Below are 22,539 nucleotides of genomic sequence, written 5' to 3' on the forward strand. Positions count from 1 at the left end.
TCGGAGTGTGCGCTTTTGAAACCGACAACTGCGGTTTCACGCAAGCGACCGACGATGATTTCGACTGGAGACGACATCGGGGCGGGACAGCAACGCCCGGGACAGGCCCCTTGAGTGACCACACCCTAGGAAGCCGCCAAGGTAAACAACGTTTAGTGAGAAAAACAATTATTATTACTGGCATACTCTACTGTTACAAGGAGCGGTGGGATAATCTTTTCGGAGTAAAAATCACAATTATAAATGATATGGACATCTCAATCAGCGTGACTTGAACAACCGTTATACATTCGCGGTTGCCGTCAAAGTTAAGATTCAGGCCAACATAAAGTCGTAAAGAGCCTTCGAAAGTTTTGTGTTCTGCAGATGTTTGTTATAGTTAAAGTTACAACTGTCCATCTAGTTTATCATCCATTATCCCCTACTTTCGGATTTGTAGTTTTAATATTGATTATAATATGAAATTATTCAACGTTTAGGTTATTACTTCTACGCGGAGGTGAACAATCAGCGCAACGGGGACAAAGCCCGTATGAGCAAAAAGTACAAAAAGACCTCTCCAAGTGGCCGGTGCCTCGAGTTCTGGTACATGATGTACGGTCGAGAACTGGGCGATCTCAATGTCTATCTTAAACCTGATGGTGGTGCACTAGGCGCTCCTATCTTTAATACCTCTGGCGACGCAGGATTAGGTCGCACATGGCTTAAGGCACAAGTCACTCTTAATAGCACCGTAGACTTTTCGGTAAGTGAGTCGACAATGAAATTCTCGTCAGTTCCCATTGCAGTGCGACGCTAGCTACCTTGGCCACTTGGACAGTTTTTTTGAAGTAGGCCAATTGTGATACGAGAAACGTTCTATCTGATACGACGCGCGCTACCGTGGCCACCTTGGAAGTTTTGTGAAGTAAGCCAATAAGGATGCGAGAAACGTGCTATCTAATTGACACGAGCGTGAATCCTCCTACCTGAAGTTCGTGTAAAAAACTGTGATTCTTGCCTGCTAGCTGAGTAACTGTGTTTTTTACCCTTTTTTTTGCTTCCCCCTCTGGTGTGGGGGGGTGGGGTACTCCGATATCAAACGGACGGAGATCATCGTCGTGTTTTTTTTTTAAACAACCCTAAAAGATAATAAAGTGGGCGTGGTCTGGTTATATTTTAACCCTTAAAGTTACTAAAGTGGGCGTGACTAGGCATGAATTTACCCCCTAAAAGATAGCTCAAAGAAACGTAAATAATTAACGCTCTTCCATGAGCTACAAGTTAGATGAGCGATGGCTATAATAGCACCCTAAAAAATACCGAGGTAAAAAAAAATCTGGGCATTCTCAATTACACCCTAAAAGACACGACGATGATCCCCGTCCGAGAGATGTAGGGAGTCCCCCTCCCCCCCCCCCCCCCCCCCCCCCCCCCCCCCCGGGCCGGGGAGGGGCGTTTCCCCTTTTAGGTCATTTTTAATCCCCTCGGTTTTTAAGGCTAGTTTTACGCCGTTTATTCTATAGGCTTATTTTCCCAAGTCCTTTTTCTTCATTGTTTTTTTTTTTTTTAATGTTCTGTTTAGACTTTTTTCGCCTCGGTTTCCTTTAGGCTTGCTTTTCCTATGCTAAAAACCCCCTGTCTTTTAGGTTGTGTTCGAGGGCACACGAGGGTCGGGTACAAGAAGTGATGTGGCGATTGATGATGTCCAAGTCAGCGATGGGAAGTGTGCTGCTGACGGTAAGTTGCTTCATTCTTATTTAATTCGGAGAAGGTGCAGGGACAGAAAAATATTACGAAACGGACGCATTTTTAATGTCGATTAGCGACTTGATTCTTTTCAATCTTCTTTTTTAAAGTTTACAGCTTTGCGAAACAATTTCAAAATAGCTGTCCACAAAGAAGTTATTAACGATATTTGATTAAAAGAATTCAGTTACTCCTCGCTGGTACTAAACAATAGAAATATGGGGAATTTTGTACTATTCATGTAACTTGTTCATCATTGCTTTTTAGGAGACTGTGATTTCCAAGGCGGGTTTTGCACCTGGAGAAACAGCATGGTTGGAGATGATTTCGACTGGATTCGTGCCCGTGGAAGCACTGCTACCACATTTACTGGTCCGAGCACTGATCGATTTGGAACAGCGTCAGGTAAAATGATTATGATAGGAGACCGAGCACTGATAGATTTGGGAAGTAATCATTAAAAAAAATTAGATAGGGAACCGAGCACTGGTCGATTTGGGAAAGCATTAGGTAAACGTAATTATGATGGGGAACGAGCACTGATTCATTTGGTAAAGCATCAATGATAAGTTTAGTACGTTTCTGTTAGCCTCGAACTCCATGTATCAAGGCATAAAACATTATTTTTCTAACTATTCCATTTGCGCTTGGACTGTACATTTTTTTAATACCCATAGTTTTCTCATCATCTTTTAGATTTGCCTGACTTTTGAATTCCTGCCACATATCATCGCTGCTGATTGCTGATTTTTTTGCTAGGTTATTACGTCTTTATCGAGACCTCCAATCCACGAAACACCGGAGACAAAGCTCGTATTTACAGCAAAACGTTTACGGCGTCTTCACCCCGATGCTTCACCTTCTGGTACCACATGTACGGAGCAACCATCGGTTCTCTCAATATCTATCAGAGAACGTCTGGCCGTGACAGTCTGATCTGGACTCAAAGTGGCGAGAAGGGTAACCGCTGGCTCAGCGGACAAGTGACTGTGGGCAATGCTGCTAGTTATCAGGTGAGCTAGGTCGTAATATCTGGCAGTAACTTCCACCAAAGTTAAGTACTACAGTCGAAGCTCTCTGAGCGACCGCTCTCGTAAGCGACCAGCTCCTATAACGACCACGATCACGAATCACCGATTGAATTGTCAAACAAACTCTGTAATTCTAAGCTCTCGTAAGCGACCAACTTATCGGTGCGACCAGCTCCGTTAACGACCACAATTTCAAACCACCAACTGAGATTTTGTTTTATTTTTAAGCTCTCGTAAGCGACCACAATGATTTTTGGCTTTACAACATCAGTCAACACCTGATAAACATCATATCCAATGCATGATGAAATCACATATAAAGCGTAATAGACAACCATGTGGGCAACCAGTAGGCAACCATTAAACAATTTCATAATTACAATTTTCTTAACTTCAATTTCAACCATGGGATTGTCTCCAGAAAATTTATAAATTCAAGGAATCTCTAGTCCATTACCAGCTCCACGATTTATCCTTTTTCCAGTTACAATAGCCATCCACTTGTTTGTTGCACGCTTTATAAATCGGCTAACAAAAGACGCCACGCGATCGTCGTAGACGAAGAAGATATTCTCATGACGAAAAGTTTAAGTCGTCGATATAAACGAGCATAACGAGCTACTTTGCGTAAAATTAAATTGCTTTTAAAATAAAACAAATCACTCTCATGATAAGTCAAATACCTAGTTTTAAAAAGCAATAAACCAAAATATTACGGAATTGTTATTATCACGATAACTTTTAGATTCCAGCATTTTAATGAAGCTCCCGTAAGCGACCAACACCTATTGTTCAAGTTTTTGACGCCCAGTGGTCGCACTCGTAAGAGACCAGCTCCGTTAACGACCACAATTTTCAGTTCCCAAGGTGGTCGCTTACGAGAGCTTCAACTGTAGTTAACCAAATGTTTATTGCGTCCCCAGTGGCGGTTCTTTTACAACTCTCCTTAGCAAGGGCTGGGGCACTTCGGGCACATATCCTCCCCCCCCGAAACTGTTTTATAAAATATAAGAAAATGACTAATAGGGGCGTGGCTAGCCTACCTGTAGAGGCGTTGGATGCTTTTTTCAGCGAGAAAAATCCGAAATCGTAGCTCGTGGTCGCCATCTTAGATATAAGTGGCAAATAATGAGAGGCGCGGGGGGGAGGGTGGTGATGGACAAGACCCGATCCCCCGCGGCCGCGATATACGATTTTGGGTTTGGCTAGGGCGTGGCTGTTCCCTCCAATATTTTTTTAATGTTTCTGTATCATTCCCTCACATTTTTTTAAGACCTGCTAACAGCTTCAGGTGTATAGTGCTCGCTATTTGGGATGGCCCTGGTTTATCATTCGAAAAAAACTGCCCTTATATTCCACCGTATTTGACAGAATGATAAAAATAGCTTTGGAAGGCTGCTTAGATTCTGCTTTTTCACGTAAGCCTGTCTGTGACTATCAGCGATTTCAATCGTTTTTTTTTATTGAAAGTGTATTGAATCGATATTGTCAATAATTTTGGTAATTAACATTTTTTCACCCAATACTTTTTTTTTTTACTTTAGATTGTAATAGAAGGAATCCGTGGAACCAGCTACACTGGTGATATTGCCATTGACGACTTCGTGTTTCTTGATGGAATCAGCTGCTCTATCGTGCCGTCAGATGCTGGGGGAGCGATCACCACCCCTCCGACCACTCCCCTTATTACCACCACACAGCCCGTCAGTAAGTACTCCCAATTCCTTCATTACCACCACACAACCCATCAGTAAGTACTCACAATTCCTTCAGTACCACCACACAGCCCGTCAGTAAGTACTCCCAATTCCTTCATTACCGCCACACAGCCCATCAGTAAGTACTCACAATTCCTTCATTACCGCCACACAACCCGTCAGTAAGTACCCACAATCCCCTAATTACCACCACACAACCCATCAGTAAGTACTCACAATCCCCTAATTAGCACCACACAACCCGTCAGTAAGTACCCACAACCCCCAAGTTTCTCTCCCAGAATTTTTTATTTATCATTTTATGTTCGTTATAGCAAGTGAATTGACTTGATGATTATCCTATCTCTCAGATAATCTCGGAATCAACTGCGACTTTGAGAAGGACTTCTGTCCCCAGGCTTGGTCACAAGACGTGACGGACACATTCAACTGGACCCGTCAGAGTGGAAGCACAAGCTCCTCGGGAACTGGCCCATCCGTTGACCATACATTGGGCACAGGTGCGTACGGCGACGGAAGACTTTAAAATGTCATAGTCATTCATTAACTCAGGGGTCGCGAGAGTGGGGGGGGGGGGGGGGGGGGAGGGGGTGAAGTGGGGTGCATGAAAATTGTATGGAAAGTTTACAGTGTGGGGGACCAACTGAGGGGTAAAGCTCATTTTGGGATTTGGGTGTGATATTACCTTTTTCATTTACCTTTGGAGCAACAATGTTTAAGTGAAGTGTGATATTATAAACCATTCAAAGCTGTTTATGAAAATAAATTCCGATAAAGATTTCAAGAAGTTTTCTTCAGTGTTACACCTTCGTTTTTCAATCAGATTATTATATATATATTTTTTCTCACTTTTTCACCAGCTCAAGGGTATTACATCTACATCGAGACATCTTACCCTCCCAAGTTTAACGACACTGCGCGCATAATCAGCTCGTCCGTTCCTGGTACCACCGGCACGCCCGGAAAGTGCTTGTCCTTCTGGTACCACATGTACGGTGCGACCATCAATAGGTACGGCATCCGCCACATGCGTCAAGGGACACCGTTAAGTAAATGTTATAAATATCCTAAGGCTGATATAACCTCACGAGAATCTAACAATACGACAAAAAAGAGTGAACTTTCATCTTTTTACAGCGCTTGTAATGATCAATACTCACGTTCTTGGCCGCACCATAAAGTCTGAATCGATTACCGAAATCGAAAGTAGTTTTTTTTCCCGCTGAATACGATTTATCTAAATAATGACATCGATATAATTTGATGAAAGCTATTACACTTATAAAAGTTGCTTACCTTAGCAAGATTATCTTGTATCAAAGGTGTGTGTTGTCAGTTTTGTTGGATTTTGACGAAAACTCTAATAAATCATATTTTTCTCGCAATCAAACTGTTTATGGTAAAGATTTTGAATTAAGATTCTCATTCTCTGAATTCTCTACCCGTCAGGTTGAACGTCCTTATTCGTACGGGTTCTCACGACACGCCCCTTTGGTCCAAGTTGGGCGCAAGAGGTGATAAGTGGATCAGGGCCCAAGTCACAGTCTCTAGCCGAACTCACTTCCAGGTAAAATGTCAGCTGGTTCGTTAACTGGAACTCCCCTTAAACCCCTGAAATTCCTAGATCAATTTTTAGTCATTTCTACTTCGATGACTTCTTGAATTTACTGATACGAAGCCTGCCTTGTTGAGTTCTAATTCTTGAATTTACTGATACGAAGCCTGCCTTGTTGAGTTCTAATTCTTGAATTCTTGACTTGAATGTTAATGCTTCCTTTCTCCTTTATCTTGTAACTGAACTTCCATCTTAGTATTCTCATTTAGCGTGTATATTTGTATGTTTTTTTTAATCCTAAACTACGGAGATGCTACTCCTTATTTGATTTCCACTTTTCCACAGGTCGTATTTGAGGCTATTACTGGAAAAGACTACCAGGGGGATATCGCTTTGGACGACATTACTCTTTCCGATGGTGCCTGCAATGTCTTGTCAAGTAAGTACGCTCTGCAAGCTATCCTGAAACACCCCCCTGGAAGTAGGCATTATCTATACTCGAAGTGCCCTTGGCAGCAACACTTGTGTTTTTGTTTATTGCACACGATGTGCTAAGATATAAAAAGATCTAAACATGAAACGAAGTTTAATACTTTATCGTATATGAGAAACACTGGACATTCCTAATTGGACGAAAGGCCAATAGATTCTAAAGTGATCTGGAATCACATGTATTATTTTATCAAATACGAATATGAAAATAATGCTGACCATTTTGTTCTGTAATCTTGTTATAGCCACGTGCACATTCGAGGAGTCCCACATATGCGGATACATGCAGGACACAACAGACAACTTTAACTGGAACCGTGGCAGCGGAGCTACCGTGTCGTCTGGAACTGGTCCCTCTGCAGACCACACCCTTGGCACAGCTGCAGGTGGGTCTCCCTTCTTCATCTTCTTCTCTCCCTCTCTTCGGGTAGAATATATTTACAAGATAATTATAGAGGCTGAGATTCACAGATTTACCTCCGCCACATATTTTATATATTTGTCCCCCCCCCTACTTCGGTATTAGTCCCCCCTTCTTCGGTATGGCTCCCGACTACCATCGAGAAATCCAGTCCCTCAGCGGCCTACGATTTATTGTATGTGCGATATGTCTTTCCAGGCTTCTACATGTATATCGAGACATCAAGTCCCGTCCAGCCCGGCTGGAAGGCGAGGCTAATTGGAGGCATTCAGCCCCGGACGTACAGTTCGTGTTTGACGTTCTGGTACCATATGTATGGCAGTACGATCGGAACGCTAAACGTGTACAGTAAGACGAGCTCTCTCGGTAGCCCCATTTGGACCAAGATAGGGAACCAAGGCAAAGAGTGGCTTGTCGCACAGGTATGACAAGCTTTGGCTTAGTTGACACAAAGAAAACGAAAAAGAGCCAGAAAGCATATGTTTAAAAGATCATTTTGTAAATGAGCTCTGTCAGACCAAAATAGTCTGGAAAACACCAGATCTACAGTAACAAAACCAATGCTTTTTAATACCCCAATTGTGGCTTTATTAACTCATGAGAAAATAGTAAAAGTATTTAGAAGACTGGAACATTCAGTCGTACTTTAAGCGTCGCACAGCCTATATAAGTTGGCTTTCTTCCGAGAAGAGGGTTGATTGAATGGTCTTGTCTGTGTGGTCGCTTCTTGTGTTAGCTTAACTGATATCATCTCGCCTCAGGTGACCGTCCGCAGTGCCTGGTCACAGTATCAGATCGTGTTCGAAGGCGTGCGTGGCAGTAGTTACACCGGTGATATCGCCATTGACGACATCAGCTTGATCGATGGACAATGCCCGAATCCTGGTAAGCAATTATCTCGTCAGGTCATATCATCTTATTCTATGTCACGAAGTCTCTCTGCGCATGGATTCCTATCAGTCTCTTGTTTCTTGTTTGGCGCTCGTTTATAATACCAAAATACCAACATGTTATGTCACGATGTGTCTATATGCCGGGACTCCTAATATTCCCTTGCTTGGCTTACTTTTGTAATACCATAAGGATGCGTCCGTTTGCACGTGGACGAGTCTGTTTGCACGTGGATGGGTCCGTTTGCACGTGGATGCGTCCGTTTGCACGTGGACGAGTCCGTTTGCACGTGGGTATTTTATGAGCTCCGAGATGGTTTTGCGCAATATCTAGGGAAGGAATAGGGTATTACCGTATTCCCCTTGTTCCGCACATGGGTCATTACCGGAAAAAAAAAAAAAAAAAACTCGACTTAAATGTTGTTTTACAGACGTAATCTCAATCGCTATTTCGCTATTCGTTTGAGAGGAACTTCTTTTCTGTTGTTGTGCTATGTGTTTTGTGTTAAATCCTGCCTACAGCCTCTTTTATTGAGGGCGTTTTTTTTTCTATAGGAACCTGTGATTTCGAGAATGGCCTGTGCACCTACCGGAACGACATGACCGAGGACAATTTTGATTGGCTGCAAGGCAAAGGAAACACACTTTCATCGGGAACCGGGCCTTCGACAGACCATACCACCGGAAACGGAAATGGCACCTACATGTTCATCGAGTCATCTTCACCGCGCCGGCCTGGGGACAAAGCTAGACTTGTTAGCCAGTCGTTTGACACCCAGCCTTCTCAAGGAAGATGCATGCAGTTTTGGTATCACATGAATGGAGCAGACATTGGGACCTTGAACGTTATCTGGAAAACTGGACCAGGAAATCAGTCAGAGAGTGTGCTTTGGACACTGTCAGGGAACCAACAAAACAATTGGCTGTTCGCACGGGTGTCGCTTCCCCGTCTTACAAATGTAAAGCACTTTATTGTGTTCGAGGCGATTCGAGGGAATTCTTACCAAGGGGATATCGCTATTGACGACCTCCAGCTCACCACAGGAACATGTGGAATCTTGCCAAGCGGCGCGGATCCAAATAAACCCACAGGCACCCCATCGCCCACACCTACCACCGCCTTCACAACCCCACCACCCATCCCCAAGGGCGACTTCAACTGCGACTTCGAGGCGGGATTCTGTAAGTACGACCAGGAACATCTAACGGATGTCTTCAACTGGACACGTACTCAGGGTGATACTTATTCTGCTGACACTGGTCCATTGTACGATCACACGATCCAGCTAGGCGTCACACCAGGCCCAAATGGCCCAGGCTCCATCCAGCAGATTCTAAGTGGGAAGTGCTTGCACATCAATGGAGGAGCGTTTAAGAGACCAGCAAGCGGAACACAGTTGGTGTACTACGATGGCTGTGGACAAAAGCGCTTGGAATTCGAGTTCTCGGCAGGCCTTTGGAAGCACACACCTTTCGGGATGTGCGTTTCACGTCGCGGGGGATCTAATTCAGCTACCGCTGATGACGTAGTGTTGACTGATACTTGTGTTGATAACTGGCAGATGACGGCAGGAGGGTCCTTGAAGCACATGGGCTCCGGCAAGTGCGTCACGCCTTTTAATAACTACAAAGTACCGCCGAATAACCTGAAGCTGGTCTTAAGTTCCACGTGCGACGATTCGTCTAATAAACAGAAGATGCGGTGGTCACCATGTAAGTATTACGAAATATTTGTACTCGAACCCTCTATTAAGCGATCGTTTTCCATAAAAGCGGCAAGAAATAATTTTATCTAAGCATCCTGTGGTGACATTAAAACGAGATAACTGTTGGTAGTAACAGAAATACATAATTTGCAATGGAAACGAACTTACAATGCACTAGTGTAAGTGATGATTAAAGTTGATAATAGTACCAAACATCAAAAGATTAAGTCATTTCAAGACGGAGCCACGCTATACTGTTCGGAATAACGCCAATCTTCATAACTCTCTTTAAAACACGCATATTAAATCAAGTGAAAGGGGATGGTGGTCTTGCGCTCTAAAACTCATTTCAAACAAAACTATAAGTTCAATTGTGCTTAATACTTTGACTAACGACTCGTATTGTCTTAATTTAATTACTTCTCTTAGCTCTCGGATACTATGCGTTCATCGAAGCCTCTTCTCCTCGTAAGCAAAACGACACTGCAAGACTCGTGAGTCAGGCGTCGATCAGCTCGAATCCTTCCCCAGGAAAATGCCTCAACTTTTGGTTCCACATGTACGGTCCTCACATAGGCTCTCTAAACCTCTATCTCAAGAGGGGTAGTAACCTTGGCAACCCTATTTGGAGCAGGTCTGGCACTCATGGAAACCGCTGGAATAACGCCATTGTTCCAATTACTCAAAGTGGCACCTTCCAAATCGTGTTTGAAGGCGTGCGTGGAAGCTCATACAAAGGGGACATCGCTCTCGATGATGTTCAGGTGAATGATACGAAAAGTCTGTTGATTCGAAATTACCAGCATCGCTATTTTGACGCAATATCCCCCCTCATATTAGTTTTATTCTCCATTTTCTATTATTATTATTATCGCGGCGGATCCTGGAATTCTCTCGAGAATCCCCCCGCCCTCCCTTGAGAGGGGGTGACGGGGTGACTAGCCCTCCTTGACTCCTACCCTGGATCCTCTCTGGGCGATGACGTTTTATGACCAAAGACGATTACCTCTTCCCTAGTGACTAGTAGTATTTTAAGCATTGATCACATGCTTATAATAATCTTAGCTGGCATCTTGTTTTTATCAAGATTGTTCCTAATCATTATACGCTGCCTTACCCAAGAGTCTAACTACATGTTTTCTCTGTATTCCTTAGCTCAAAAATGGCGCTTGCCAGTTCAGCATGGACTGCGACTTTGAGAATGTTCAACCCCCGCAGTACTGCGGCTGGACCAACAGTAAAAGTGATAATTTCGACTGGACGTATCAACAGGGCCGCACTCCCTCCATCTCCACAGGGCCAAAATTCGACCACACTTTTGGCGACGACAGAGGTAATTATTCTATGCTTCGACCTTCCTATCATGGATGTCAGTTTGAAACTCATCAAAGGTGAAAATTTTACATCCATCACAACAACTTTCATAGCGCTTCAGTAACAAATGTCTCTCAATCGTAAAACGCTTTCCTTATCTTTTTGAGAAATAGCTCCTGATCTTTTATGGATTAGTTTGTTTAAATAGTTCGACTATTTAAAATTCATTTTCCAGAAAACTTCTCACGAAAACCTTGGTGGTCAATGTAGAGTCTTACTCTCGTTTGTAAAGATAGCGGTGACTGAGTAAAATCCAAGAATATAAATTGCAGTGGCTTACGCTAATTCTCTCTTCCAGGTCATTACATGTACATCGAAGTGTCCAGCGGTTCCCGTGGAGCCAAGGCCTTGCTAGAAAGTTCCCTGTTCTCGCCTGGAAGTGGAAAATGCCTAGAGTTCTGGTATCACATGTACGGCAGTAGCATCGGTCAGCTGAATGTGTACCTCAAGACAGGCGCAAGCCTTCCCAGCAATCCAACATGGCAAAGGCAAAAAGACCAGGGCAACCAGTGGTTTATTGCACAAGTGCCCATCCAAAACATCTACACACAAATGAAGGTACGAAACGTGTGAAATTACCAAGGGTAGTAATTGTGTACACAGGAAAAAAAAAATTCCTGGCGTGGGTTTTACGGGATGTCCAGCGTGCCCAGTTTCTTTGTTTTTACGGGTTTAGGTTATTGACATGAGTCGATTTTTAAAAGGCAGATAAGCAATTATTCATGTTATTATTCATGCTATATGGCATGCTACATATACTGAAATTCATGGTTATCTACAATACATTTCTGCTGGAAAAAAAATCATGCGATCGTGACACGCCCGGGTACCCAGCCTAAGATCCCTTGCGGTCGAATTTCCCCTAGTCAATAACACTGAGATGCCTGATATTCGCTATCACAGGTTGTCTTTGAGGGAGTGCGTGGTTTTAGTTATCAAGGCGATATAGCCCTGGATGATATCAGACTGAAGGATGGCGCATGTAACCAACCGGCCTACTGCGACTTTGAGAAGGATGACTGGTGCACGTGGACGAACGACAAAGCGGAGGACGACTTTGACTGGATCGTTGGCAGTGGTGGTACTCCGTCCGGGTACACCGGGCCATCCACAGACCACACCACCGGCTTCGGTTACGGCAAATACATGTTCATTGAGGTAACACGATATGTTTTTTATTTTCTTACGGGCGATATGTCACATAGGGAGAGTTTTTTTGGGGGGACAATTACAAATAGGGTAGACTTCCCCTAACGTTTACTGGCCCGTACCTTTGTTTAGCCCTGTGAGGGTTTCGACTGTTTTCCAACCCTGCCCGTGTCACTTTTGCAGGTATCTGCACCTAGGCAACCCGGCGACAAGGCGCGCCTACTTAGCGAGCGTTTCCCCGCTACCAGCAGTCGCGGATACTGCGTGAAGTTCTGGTATCACATGTATGGCTCATCTATTGGACAGCTTAACGTGTACGTCAAGAATAGGCCTGGAAACAGGTCCGAGAACCTGGTTTGGAGTCTGTCCGGTAACCAAGGAGACCAGTGGTCGTACGGACAGGCCCCAGTGCTCAGTATGTCGGACTCTTATCAGGTAAGGAGCGGATTGTCTTGAAGACTGATATTAGGCTTTTTTAATAGAATGGGACAATTTTTTACATGCAATCTTGAAGGTTGAACTGGCTGTCGAAAGTTAATGACCTTTTTTCACGTTCTCAGGTTGTTTTGGAAGGCATTCGCGGTAATGGTTATTCCGGAGATATTGCCATTGATGACATCACATACACCGTAGGGTCGTGTAAGGTAATGCCTCTCAGCGCTACCCCAGGCTCTACCACAACCCCCCCGACACCCACCCCTACAACACCAACTTCCGGGGGAGTGTTCGACTGTAACTTCGATGTTAGTTTTTGCCAATGGCAGCAAGATACCACGGACAGTTTCAACTGGACACGCACAAGAGGCCCAACTGCCTCCTCAGGGACGGGACCTTCTAAGGACCACACCGGTAAGGATACATTGTTCTACTAAGTCTTTCTTTCAGAGTCTTTCTGTTTCGGTGCTGGGAACCGACCTGTGACATATGTATTTGATAAATACGGGCCCCATGCTGCTTGACATAGTCTATAAGGGGGCTGTCTTGTCAGTCTGAACTGTTAGACTGGCAGTTCGACTAGTATAAACACTTTCAGAAAAGGCACCTTTCTCGGGATCGTGTTAGGAGTTTAAGGATGGTTATTGAATAGTCTCCATGATATCGACGACGAAAAGTATCAATTGTCCGTATTATGCGGAGCACTGTATAATTTTACAGTAGATTAACATAAGGTTCTCGTCAAACAACTACGCGACAAAGCCTGCAAGTAAGCATGGGTAAAACCACTGAAGCGCCTAGCTGCATATATTAGCCAACACAACCATCAATCGACTGTATACTAATTTATACCCGAGTCTTGGTATATTTGTTAAGGATTTCATGGTTATTTAGCAGAAGAAATTTAACAAAAAAAGTGAAAGCATTTCTTACCCTTTATCGAAATTCTTCCGATTTTAGGAAACGGAAGCTACATTTACATCGAGACATCATGGCCACGTAAGCCTAACGATACGGCCCGAATAATAAGCCCTATGGTACCTAGTAGCACTCGTCCGGGATACTGTATAAAGTTCTGGTATCACATGTACGGCCCCCACACAGACACCCTCAACCTGTACAGAAAACGGGGCGGCATTCTCGGCAATCCATTATGGACAAAGACCGGAAACCAAGGAACCGAATGGAAGTATGCGCAGTCGTTTTATATGGCAGTTACCAACTTCCAGGTATTTATTGAATGCATTATGAATACAACAGGGATAACAGCAAAAAAAAAAAAAAAAATATTACTAATGTTGCTGAACAGCCTAAATGACCAAATTAACCCCCTATTTGCTGTGCCCAGTTCGTATTTGAAGGAATACGAGGCTCCGATTATCAAGGGGATATCGCTCTGGACGACATCTCGGTAACTGCTGGGCGCTGCCCTCCACTGACGTCGTGCTCCTTTGAGGATCCTCAATTGTGCGGATACACCAACGAACCAAACACTGCGTCCGACGACTTTGACTGGACCCGACAGAGTGGCGCTACTAGCAGCTCCGGAACCGGGCCTGCAAATGATCACACTTTTGGAACAGGTAGTTTTCCTGGAATGGTGAATGAAATTAGTGGAATTTCTTTGTCTTCCTCCACTTTTGTTTGTTTGTTTGTTTGTTTGTTTGGGGGAAGGGGGGCGTCTTACGTCCTTTTTGGCTGTTTTATTAGTCGCTATCACACTGATTAAGATATGGCAACCACGAATCGCCTGTAATTGTCGCATTTGAGCTCATTACTGATTACCCACAGATATGGACCATATTTAATACATTTCTGATGAATTGTCGCTTGCGAAAACACTTTATTGAGACTACGGTTAGCGAGGGGTTTACGTAAGTAACCCGATTAAAATAATCCCTGGAAACAAGTGCTGTGCCATATTTTTATTCAGCTAAAGGTTACTACATGTACATCGAGACCTCGTACCCCATCAAGCCCGGTATGAAGGCGCGACTGCTGAGCCCTAGGTACCCTCCCACGGGAACAGGCAAATGTCTGACCTTTTGGTACCACATGTACGGCAATCACATTGGGACCCTGAATGTCAAGGTCAAGAAGCTTTTCCTTGGCACGCCTTTTTACTTCCTTCAGTGGTCACGCAGCGGCGACCATGGCCAGAGATGGCGCATCGCTCAGGTCAGACAGATATTGATTTATCTTTAGTGGTAATATATTTTGGCCACCCATTAGGCGACTGATAAATCAATTTTGAGATCAAACCTTTGATGGTGATGTTGTCTTCAATTCCAGTTATATGGTCGATCTGGTCGATAGAATGTTTCACTGTGTCTCGTTGCAAGTGTTCATATGGTTGTGTTTTATAATTCGACAGGTGACGATCCGCTCCTCCGACAATTACCAGATTGCTTTTGAGGGAATCTCTGGGAGTAGCTATCAAGGCGACATCGCCATTGACGACGTCAATTTGACTGACAACCCATGCCCGCCTCCTGGAGACTGTAACTTTGAGTCGGGCCAGTGTACTTGGGTCAACACTCAAGTGGGTGATCAGTTCGACTGGACCCGTAACAGCGGTACAACCCCTAGCTGGCAGACAGGGCCATCCACCGACCATACCACTGGAAGTCCACTTGGTAAGCGCTGTGGTAGTGATTGACATACTTTTGACTTGTCTTTGTTTTGCTGCAACCTACTCCAAATTTGTTCGTCAGTGATGACTGAGACAATAGAATAAAATCATAGGACTTCGTTTACTCCTATAGACACACAGTATCAAAAGGGATCTAAATGACTTATCTCATATCTTTGGCAGTAATTACTGACATCTACTTACTTGGGGCCGTTTTCTTCTAGGACATTACATGTTTATCGAGACCTCATCTCCACGCGCTCCTAACGACAAAGCCTTCCTCGAGTCAGAGGAGTTCCAGCCGACTGGAAGCACCGGCCGATGCCTGAAGTTCTGGTATCACATGAACGGTCCAGACATCGGCAGCTTAAATGTTTGGATCTCCGAAAACGGCACCAGGGGTCAGATCTGGAGTTTGAGTGGTGAGCAAGGCAACAACTGGTTGTATGGAACTGCGCCAATTAGAGCTGGCCAAGTTTACCAGGTAAGGCGCGAGGATAGTGTTGCAACCCCAACTTGAAACCATATCAGTTGCAGCAATCATGTTTCATGTAACCCCTCCATAGCCATCTTTGCATTCGATGGAATTTCGTCCACCATCTATGTACTGTGGTCTCGAAAAGGCTCAAAGATTAAACAAAAAAAGGTTACGCAACTATATCATGCTTAATCAGATCTTCTTTTTTGATAGATCATTTTCGAGGGAGTCCGTAGTACAAACCATAAAGGTGACATAGCCATTGACGACGTGGAGTTTGTTGTTGGCACCTGCCCCATTACGCCGGTCAATGCGAAGCCTACAAATCCGTGGACCACTCCCGCTCCTTCTCCTACTGCGACCACCGTTGGACCGACTCTAGGTAATAAAGATAACTTGTATTGTTTCTATCTTTACCTCTAGAAATCCCTACCTTTTATTCCATGAAATACTTTTGTAACATATACAATTAATTCAACGCTTCAGCATTAAATTCCATAACCTTTCTCTCATTTGTTTGACCCCCTCCCCCTATGCTGCTCTGAACCTGCTAGTGAATGCGATATTTCATGAGAGTATCATTAGTCTACCGTCACACTCTACCCTTAACGCCTACATTCTAATCTACGCGCACTCAATTATCGTCTCACACCTACACACCTTGTACGCCGCCTGCTATATTCTGCATGATTAAGTTTAAATGGCTGTGTTGTTTCCTCGTTAGCTCCTTCTCAATGGGATTGCTCGTTCGAGACCAACCTTTGCAGCTGGATGCAAGCTGTCAACGACAACTTCAACTGGACTCGAGCTCAGGGTACCACTGGATCCTCGGGGACTGGACCTTCATCCGATCACACCACGGGTATGCTGATGTTCAATTGATAAGTACAGTAGAATATCCTCATAGCCCTACATTGAGCGGACAACCCGAATTAACACTTTAAATAGTGCCTTGAATTCAAATTGTGAAGTCAAGCTAAAATAATTAAAATCATTATTAGGTGGACACTCCTAAGATAAATTTTTAACAGTTGTCTGTTATGTTCCACTGTGTTTTCCTGTCCCGATACAAATATTACGATCCCAAACGATCCCATTTCGCTCACAGGCAAGGGCTACTATATCTACATCGAGACATCCTACCCCCGTAAGCCCGGAGAAAAAGCGCGTGTGGAGAGTGCGCTGATTCCCGCGACACGACAAAAGTGTCTGCAATTCTGGTACCACATGTACGGCCCGCATGTAGACACCCTGAATGTCTACACCAAGCAGAACAGCGCACTAGGGCAGCCCGTCTGGGTACGAAACGGCACTCAGGGTAACCGATGGAGACATGCGACTGTAGACCTCACCGTGCCGCAGAAATTCCAGGTTTGTATGACACACTAATGTCCATTTTGTACGTGCAACTGTAGTTGACCCGTTTACTCCCGGGTAAAGCCAAAACCACTTCGCATGCTTTTCTTATCTTGGGAAGCTTTGTTCGTTCCACAGATATTGTTTTCTCATACATATATTTTCTAAAAAAAAATTAAAAAGCGGTGACAAGCCGGAAAATAATTTTGGCTAATAGGAGTTCTTCATACTTGAATCCCTGTTTTAAACTCAAGCAAATTCTGTGTAGTCGTCAAACTAACTAGGCTTCTGTCATTTTAACAGGTCGTGTTTGAGGGCATTCGTGGCGTCAGCTATGCCGGAGATATCGCCGTTGACGATGTGTCGATGCAGGATGGTGCATGCCCCCCGCAACTCGAGTGTACATTCGAGGATACTCAGCTTTGCGGCTGGTCAAACGTGCATGGTGATAACTTCGACTGGACGCGCGCGAATGGAAGGACAGCAAGCTTTGGCACTGGACCCTCTAACGATCACACTTATGGCACTGATCTTGGTGAGTGTAATTTGTGAAATATAATGCTATATTTGTAGGCTCCAATCACTATCTTTTTTCACTTTAATTTGGAGGATTGCGTTTTTACAAAAATTTTCGAAAAAAAAGTGACACGAAAATGAAGTCTTGCCTTTGGTAAGTAAAGTCTTTGGATGGAATATTAATCGTTTAATAAGCTCTATTGATACGCCTTGTCGTATCAATAGAGCTTATTAAACGTATTTAATCGTCTAACTCATCATCATCATAGACGTCATTTGACGTCGCTATTATTGTGATGGCGGCTAGACCATTTGTTCAAACTTAATATATTCGGCCCTGTGATGTCTCTATTGAGTAGACCCTCAATCACTACTTTATCACTGAGTACAGTAGCTAGATACTCTGCTACTTTTCTGTAATACCCTTGATTGGCCTTCCAGCTATTTTCTCTGGGACCACACCTCAGTACAAGAATTATATCGATTTTACCCTGAAGGAAGTAAACCCGAGTAACAAGAACTACAAGAGTGTCTCGAAAGGGATAATTATTACATTCAGTAAGTGTTTGCATGTTACCATTGTATGATGTTAATATGTGCGCGACTCTTGCAGGCTACTACATGTATATCGAGACCTCATCTCCGCGCACCAAGGGCCATAAAGCATGGCTCGTCAGCAAACAGTTCACCCCTACCACCGGGAGGTGCCTGCAGTTCTGGTACCACATGTACGGCAACTCGATCGGTGCACTTAACGTGCTACTCATGCAGAACTCCAGTCGATCTTCGCCTATATGGAGCATGGGTAGTAATGTCGGCGACGTGTGGCGCGTTGCACAGGTCACTCTTACCAGCGTAGTGCCTTTCAAGGTAATGTCATTTTCATGGAATCACCCCTTTTTTCCTTTGTTCTTCTAAGGAATTTTCCAGGTAGAGCCCTGGGCCGGGTTCCTAGAAAGTAGGTTAACACTAACCCAGAAATAAATAAGGTTGTTATCCAAACAAATGTCTCGATAACCATATTTATCCGTTGATAAGCGCTAACCTGCTGAAGAGGAACCGGGCACTGGAGTATTCTCACATCAATGACTATAATGGACAGGGCAGAATAATATATGTTATTACTGTTATAATGTTACTGTGTTGCTGTAAACAGCTAAAACTACTATTTTTATTAAGGTAATCTTCGAAGGCGTCACAGGCACCAGCTACACCGGGGATATTGCTATCGATGATGTGGAGATTCTGGACGGGCAGTGCCAGATACCAGGTAACCTTATATGTTCAGTATTATAGCGCTCTATCCATATATCCAACGTGTCTTCTTTTGATGTTGCTAATGCTGATAACGACTTACAGGTGACTGTAACTTCGAAACGGGTACATGCACTTGGTTCAACACCCCTGCTTCCTCAAATACGGACAACTTTGACTGGAATAGAGGCTCTGGTGACACCTTCAGCCAATTTACAGGTCCAAGCACCGACCACACCACCGGAACCAAAGCCGGTATGTAGTATTTAAATAAGCTGTTGTATGGCCGGCAGCGCCAGTACCACGGAAAGTAAAGATGGTGAGTATTACCATTATTTTTGGCTGCATGGCTACAGTACCGTCACATCACAGGAGCGAAAGCTGGTGAGTAGCACCAAATACGGTATTATGCGGTCGTCTGGGCCAAGGTCCAACTGTACCGATACTGGTGAGTAGTACCAGATATGGTTTCGCAGCCCAAGTACTGACCAAACCTGTTTTTCATTCTATTAACTACCGCATATATTATCTTACATTTGTACCCTTGATCCCATTCAGGAAGCTACATGTTTATCGAGACCTCTGATCCTCGCAAACGAGGTGATTTGGCGCATTTCGAGAGCGCTGTATTCAGACCGACATCAGGTTACGGCCGCTGCATGAACTTCTTTTACCACATGAACGGCGCCGGAATCGGAACACTCAACGTCTACATGCGCGTGATCGGACGGTCCATGACCAAGCTTTGGACGCAATCCGGTGACCATGGAAACCAGTGGAATGAAGGACAGTTGCCAATACTTAGCGCTGGCGCAAGTTATCAGGTAACTATGGCAACTCTTAAAAAATCGGAGAGAATATTTCGTATAGTGTTATCTTTTATAGGTATTATTCAACATATTGTTACCGTCATTTTTTTTTCAGATCGTGTTTGAGGGTATCCGTGGCGTTGATTACCGCGGCGACATCGCAATCGATGACGTCTCATTTACTAACTCTCTGTCTGCTGGAGACTGCCCCATTAATGCTTCTACCTCAAATCCGTGGCCTTTCGACTGCAACTTCGAGTCTGACACTTGTAACTGGAAGCAAGCGACAAACGATGACTTTGATTGGAGGCGATATCGCGGAAGCACTGCTAGTTTGGGGACAGGACCTAGCGAAGATCACACCGGCGGAACTGGTGGGTAACAAAGGACTTTTAAGGGCCGAACTAGCTTTCAGGGTACTACTGAAAGTAGCACAAATTTGTAGCATGATCGTTATTACCTTCTTGCTAGGAAGGAGCGTCTCAAAATGTTTTTGTCAAAATTTAGTTCGTTTCAATTTATATTAAATGAACTAGAGTCGTAACAAATGGTAACAAATGTAACATTACTCTCTGACGAAAACAAAAGTGCGGCGTGATGATACTTTTATTTTTGTTGTGTCTAATATATTTTATTTCTGTAAATAAAACATATTGCTTTCCCCCTCTATGTATTACTTGGTACTGTACCCTTGAATTTGTTTTCTTTATGTTTACCCTTCTGTTTTCCAGCCCAAGGTTATTACATCTATATTGAGTCATCCTCGCCTCAGTCTCCAAATGACACTGCGCAGATCATTAGTCCGGTTGTTAGTGGCAATGGTACCAAGGTTATCCGCTGCGTCTCCTTCTGGTATCACATGTATGGACCTCATGTGAACGCACTCAACCTCTACGTACAGCAAAAAGGCGTCCTCGGCCAACCCAAGTGGACCAAGACCGGAACACAGGGGAACGCCTGGAGAAAAGGAGAATATACTCTCATTACATCTGCTAACGCCAATGTATGTGAAGAAAATGGCTTATAGACTACTCACACTGGAGTTTATACATATTTTACATCAGTTGCCATTCAATATGATGTTGTTTTGGTTTACAGATCGTATTCGAAGGTGTTAGGGGATCGAGCTTCAAAGGAGATATTGCTTTAGATGATATTGGGATAAGTGAGGGAAGCTGTCCTTCGTCAGGTGAGGCGCTTTGCATCTTCACTATATCACTTTTAAATGTTTGAAACATCCATCAAAATTTCTTTTATTCATCTCGTTTTTCATTTCGTTTTCGTTTTTGTGACGGTTTTTTTAGGGTATTTCAATTTATCTTGACGGCCGCCGGCTTTTGCTAAGACCACGACTTAGGCTGATCGCTATTTCTGTCTTTCCAGGTATCTGTAGCTTCGAGTCTGGTCTTATCTGTGGCTACACTCAAGACACCAACGACAAATTTGACTGGACGAGAGGGAGTGGGGCGACCGGAAGTAGTAACACCGGACCTCCATTTGACCACACCTATATGACACCTTATGGTAAGTGTGACAGAGCAAAAAATAGCAAGTTTTTCCAAAATAAGGTCTGGTTAAGTTTGGTAAGCTTGAATTTTTTGCATAGAGGTTCCTTATGTTATGTAAACCAACATATCAAAAATAATTTTTTCTAATGGAGATATGAGGCTTGAAGTGCAATTTTTAAATGTTCAATGTATGAATTCTCCTCGTTTTTAGGGAGAAGTTGGGCTCTGCTCAGAAATTAAGCCAACTTTGCTCGCTTATATCTAAATTTCATATATTCAAAATTTCTTTAAAATTTGGAATTAAGCTTTTGGTCAGAGGAACTCCTTGTATGCGGAATCTTGAGCTTACATATTGAAAATTGGAAAATTTCATGCCATTTTTTTCTTCTGTCGGTAAGCGTTGCTTGTTAGTCTTAACTTTTATAAGAGCATTATATTGCTATTTATGAAAAAAAAAAAAAATGGTTTAGGCATGAGGTGACTTACTAGGACTCGCTTTTCTGTCAATACTTTTATAAGGCGATTCCTTGTAGGTCTGCCATCCGCACGGTTCACTACCACAGCCACGTTCACACCTAAAAAGTCATGTCTCGTGTCTTTTGTCATTTCAAACAGGTCACTACATGTACCTTGAAGTGTCTGGAAACCTCCAGCAGGGTGACAACGCTCGACTGACTAGTGTCCAGTTCCCTGGATCAAGTGGCTCGTGCCTACAGTTCTGGTATCACATGAAGGGTGCGACTATTGGTACTCTGAACGTCTACGTCAAAATCTTTAGATTCTCCCTACGCAAGGTCTGGTCCAAGACCGGAAACCAGAGCAATTCCTGGAATATCGCCCAGGTTACCATCAGCAGCTCCTTCTCATTCCAGGTAGTTTCCGACTCTCCACCGATGACCGATACATTATTATCCTCTTTTTTGTTATCGTAGCACGGGCGCTAGGATAGTCCCAGTCTTTAAACTACAATGGAACCTGGATTTTACGATAACCTCGATTTTACGATGGCGTTCCTTTCCCCGGCGGAAATACATTAAAATGTATAAGAAATTACCTCGATCTAACGATATTGGATACAACAATGTTTTACAATACAAATCTGTTCTCCCAATGGTAATTTTGACCTCGATACAACGATATTACTGATTCTGACTATCGACAAAGACAGAAAAACAAGACACCACATACGTACAGTACAGATAATCGATTTTTTGAGATCTTGTTACATACAGATTACCGCCTTACAGATAGTAACTGTTCAGTCTTACACAGAGTACAGTTACAATATTATTATTTTGTAAAAGTTGGTTATTAACCCGACCTCGCTACAATGATATTTTTATTGGATTTTCCTTGATATCGTAAAATCGAGGACCTCTTTGCAACGATATCTCGATTTTACGATACATTTTCTTTCTCCCGAGGCAAATCGTATTTGAACATTTGAAATTCAATCAGAATGTGTGTGTATCTAGTGAACTAATGAT

At 43.6% G+C, this 22,539-nt stretch overlaps 1 protein-coding gene across 1 annotated transcript in view; it reads left to right on the forward strand.

Moving 5' to 3' along the window:
* Positions 1 to 22,539, forward strand: part of LOC5519988 (MAM and LDL-receptor class A domain-containing protein 2-like) — a 93,879-nt gene that overhangs the window by 8,422 nt on the left and 62,918 nt on the right. The window contains exons 8-45 of the mRNA XM_048724504.1: positions 1 to 141; positions 480 to 745; positions 1,629 to 1,719; positions 1,996 to 2,133; positions 2,488 to 2,741; positions 4,304 to 4,466; positions 4,828 to 4,977; positions 5,338 to 5,488; positions 5,927 to 6,044; positions 6,378 to 6,471; positions 6,770 to 6,910; positions 7,144 to 7,367; positions 7,707 to 7,830; positions 8,391 to 9,548; positions 9,971 to 10,305; positions 10,697 to 10,874; positions 11,214 to 11,473; positions 11,819 to 12,073; positions 12,248 to 12,499; positions 12,625 to 12,913; positions 13,460 to 13,728; positions 13,848 to 14,082; positions 14,433 to 14,677; positions 14,874 to 15,135; positions 15,356 to 15,615; positions 15,823 to 15,991; positions 16,334 to 16,471; positions 16,718 to 16,980; positions 17,269 to 17,500; positions 18,095 to 18,351; positions 18,661 to 18,751; positions 18,841 to 18,990; positions 19,294 to 19,559; positions 19,660 to 19,918; positions 20,276 to 20,547; positions 20,643 to 20,733; positions 20,928 to 21,068; positions 21,668 to 21,924. Coding sequence (XP_048580461.1) covers positions 1 to 141; positions 480 to 745; positions 1,629 to 1,719; positions 1,996 to 2,133; positions 2,488 to 2,741; positions 4,304 to 4,466; positions 4,828 to 4,977; positions 5,338 to 5,488; positions 5,927 to 6,044; positions 6,378 to 6,471; positions 6,770 to 6,910; positions 7,144 to 7,367; positions 7,707 to 7,830; positions 8,391 to 9,548; positions 9,971 to 10,305; positions 10,697 to 10,874; positions 11,214 to 11,473; positions 11,819 to 12,073; positions 12,248 to 12,499; positions 12,625 to 12,913; positions 13,460 to 13,728; positions 13,848 to 14,082; positions 14,433 to 14,677; positions 14,874 to 15,135; positions 15,356 to 15,615; positions 15,823 to 15,991; positions 16,334 to 16,471; positions 16,718 to 16,980; positions 17,269 to 17,500; positions 18,095 to 18,351; positions 18,661 to 18,751; positions 18,841 to 18,990; positions 19,294 to 19,559; positions 19,660 to 19,918; positions 20,276 to 20,547; positions 20,643 to 20,733; positions 20,928 to 21,068; positions 21,668 to 21,924 — 8,639 coding nt within the window. The remainder of the gene's footprint in view (positions 142 to 479; positions 746 to 1,628; positions 1,720 to 1,995; positions 2,134 to 2,487; positions 2,742 to 4,303; positions 4,467 to 4,827; positions 4,978 to 5,337; positions 5,489 to 5,926; positions 6,045 to 6,377; positions 6,472 to 6,769; positions 6,911 to 7,143; positions 7,368 to 7,706; positions 7,831 to 8,390; positions 9,549 to 9,970; positions 10,306 to 10,696; positions 10,875 to 11,213; positions 11,474 to 11,818; positions 12,074 to 12,247; positions 12,500 to 12,624; positions 12,914 to 13,459; positions 13,729 to 13,847; positions 14,083 to 14,432; positions 14,678 to 14,873; positions 15,136 to 15,355; positions 15,616 to 15,822; positions 15,992 to 16,333; positions 16,472 to 16,717; positions 16,981 to 17,268; positions 17,501 to 18,094; positions 18,352 to 18,660; positions 18,752 to 18,840; positions 18,991 to 19,293; positions 19,560 to 19,659; positions 19,919 to 20,275; positions 20,548 to 20,642; positions 20,734 to 20,927; positions 21,069 to 21,667; positions 21,925 to 22,539) is intronic.

Source organism: Nematostella vectensis, chromosome 3, assembly GCF_932526225.1.
Source record: "Nematostella vectensis chromosome 3, jaNemVect1.1, whole genome shotgun sequence".
NCBI lineage: Eukaryota > Metazoa > Cnidaria > Anthozoa > Actiniaria > Edwardsiidae > Nematostella > Nematostella vectensis.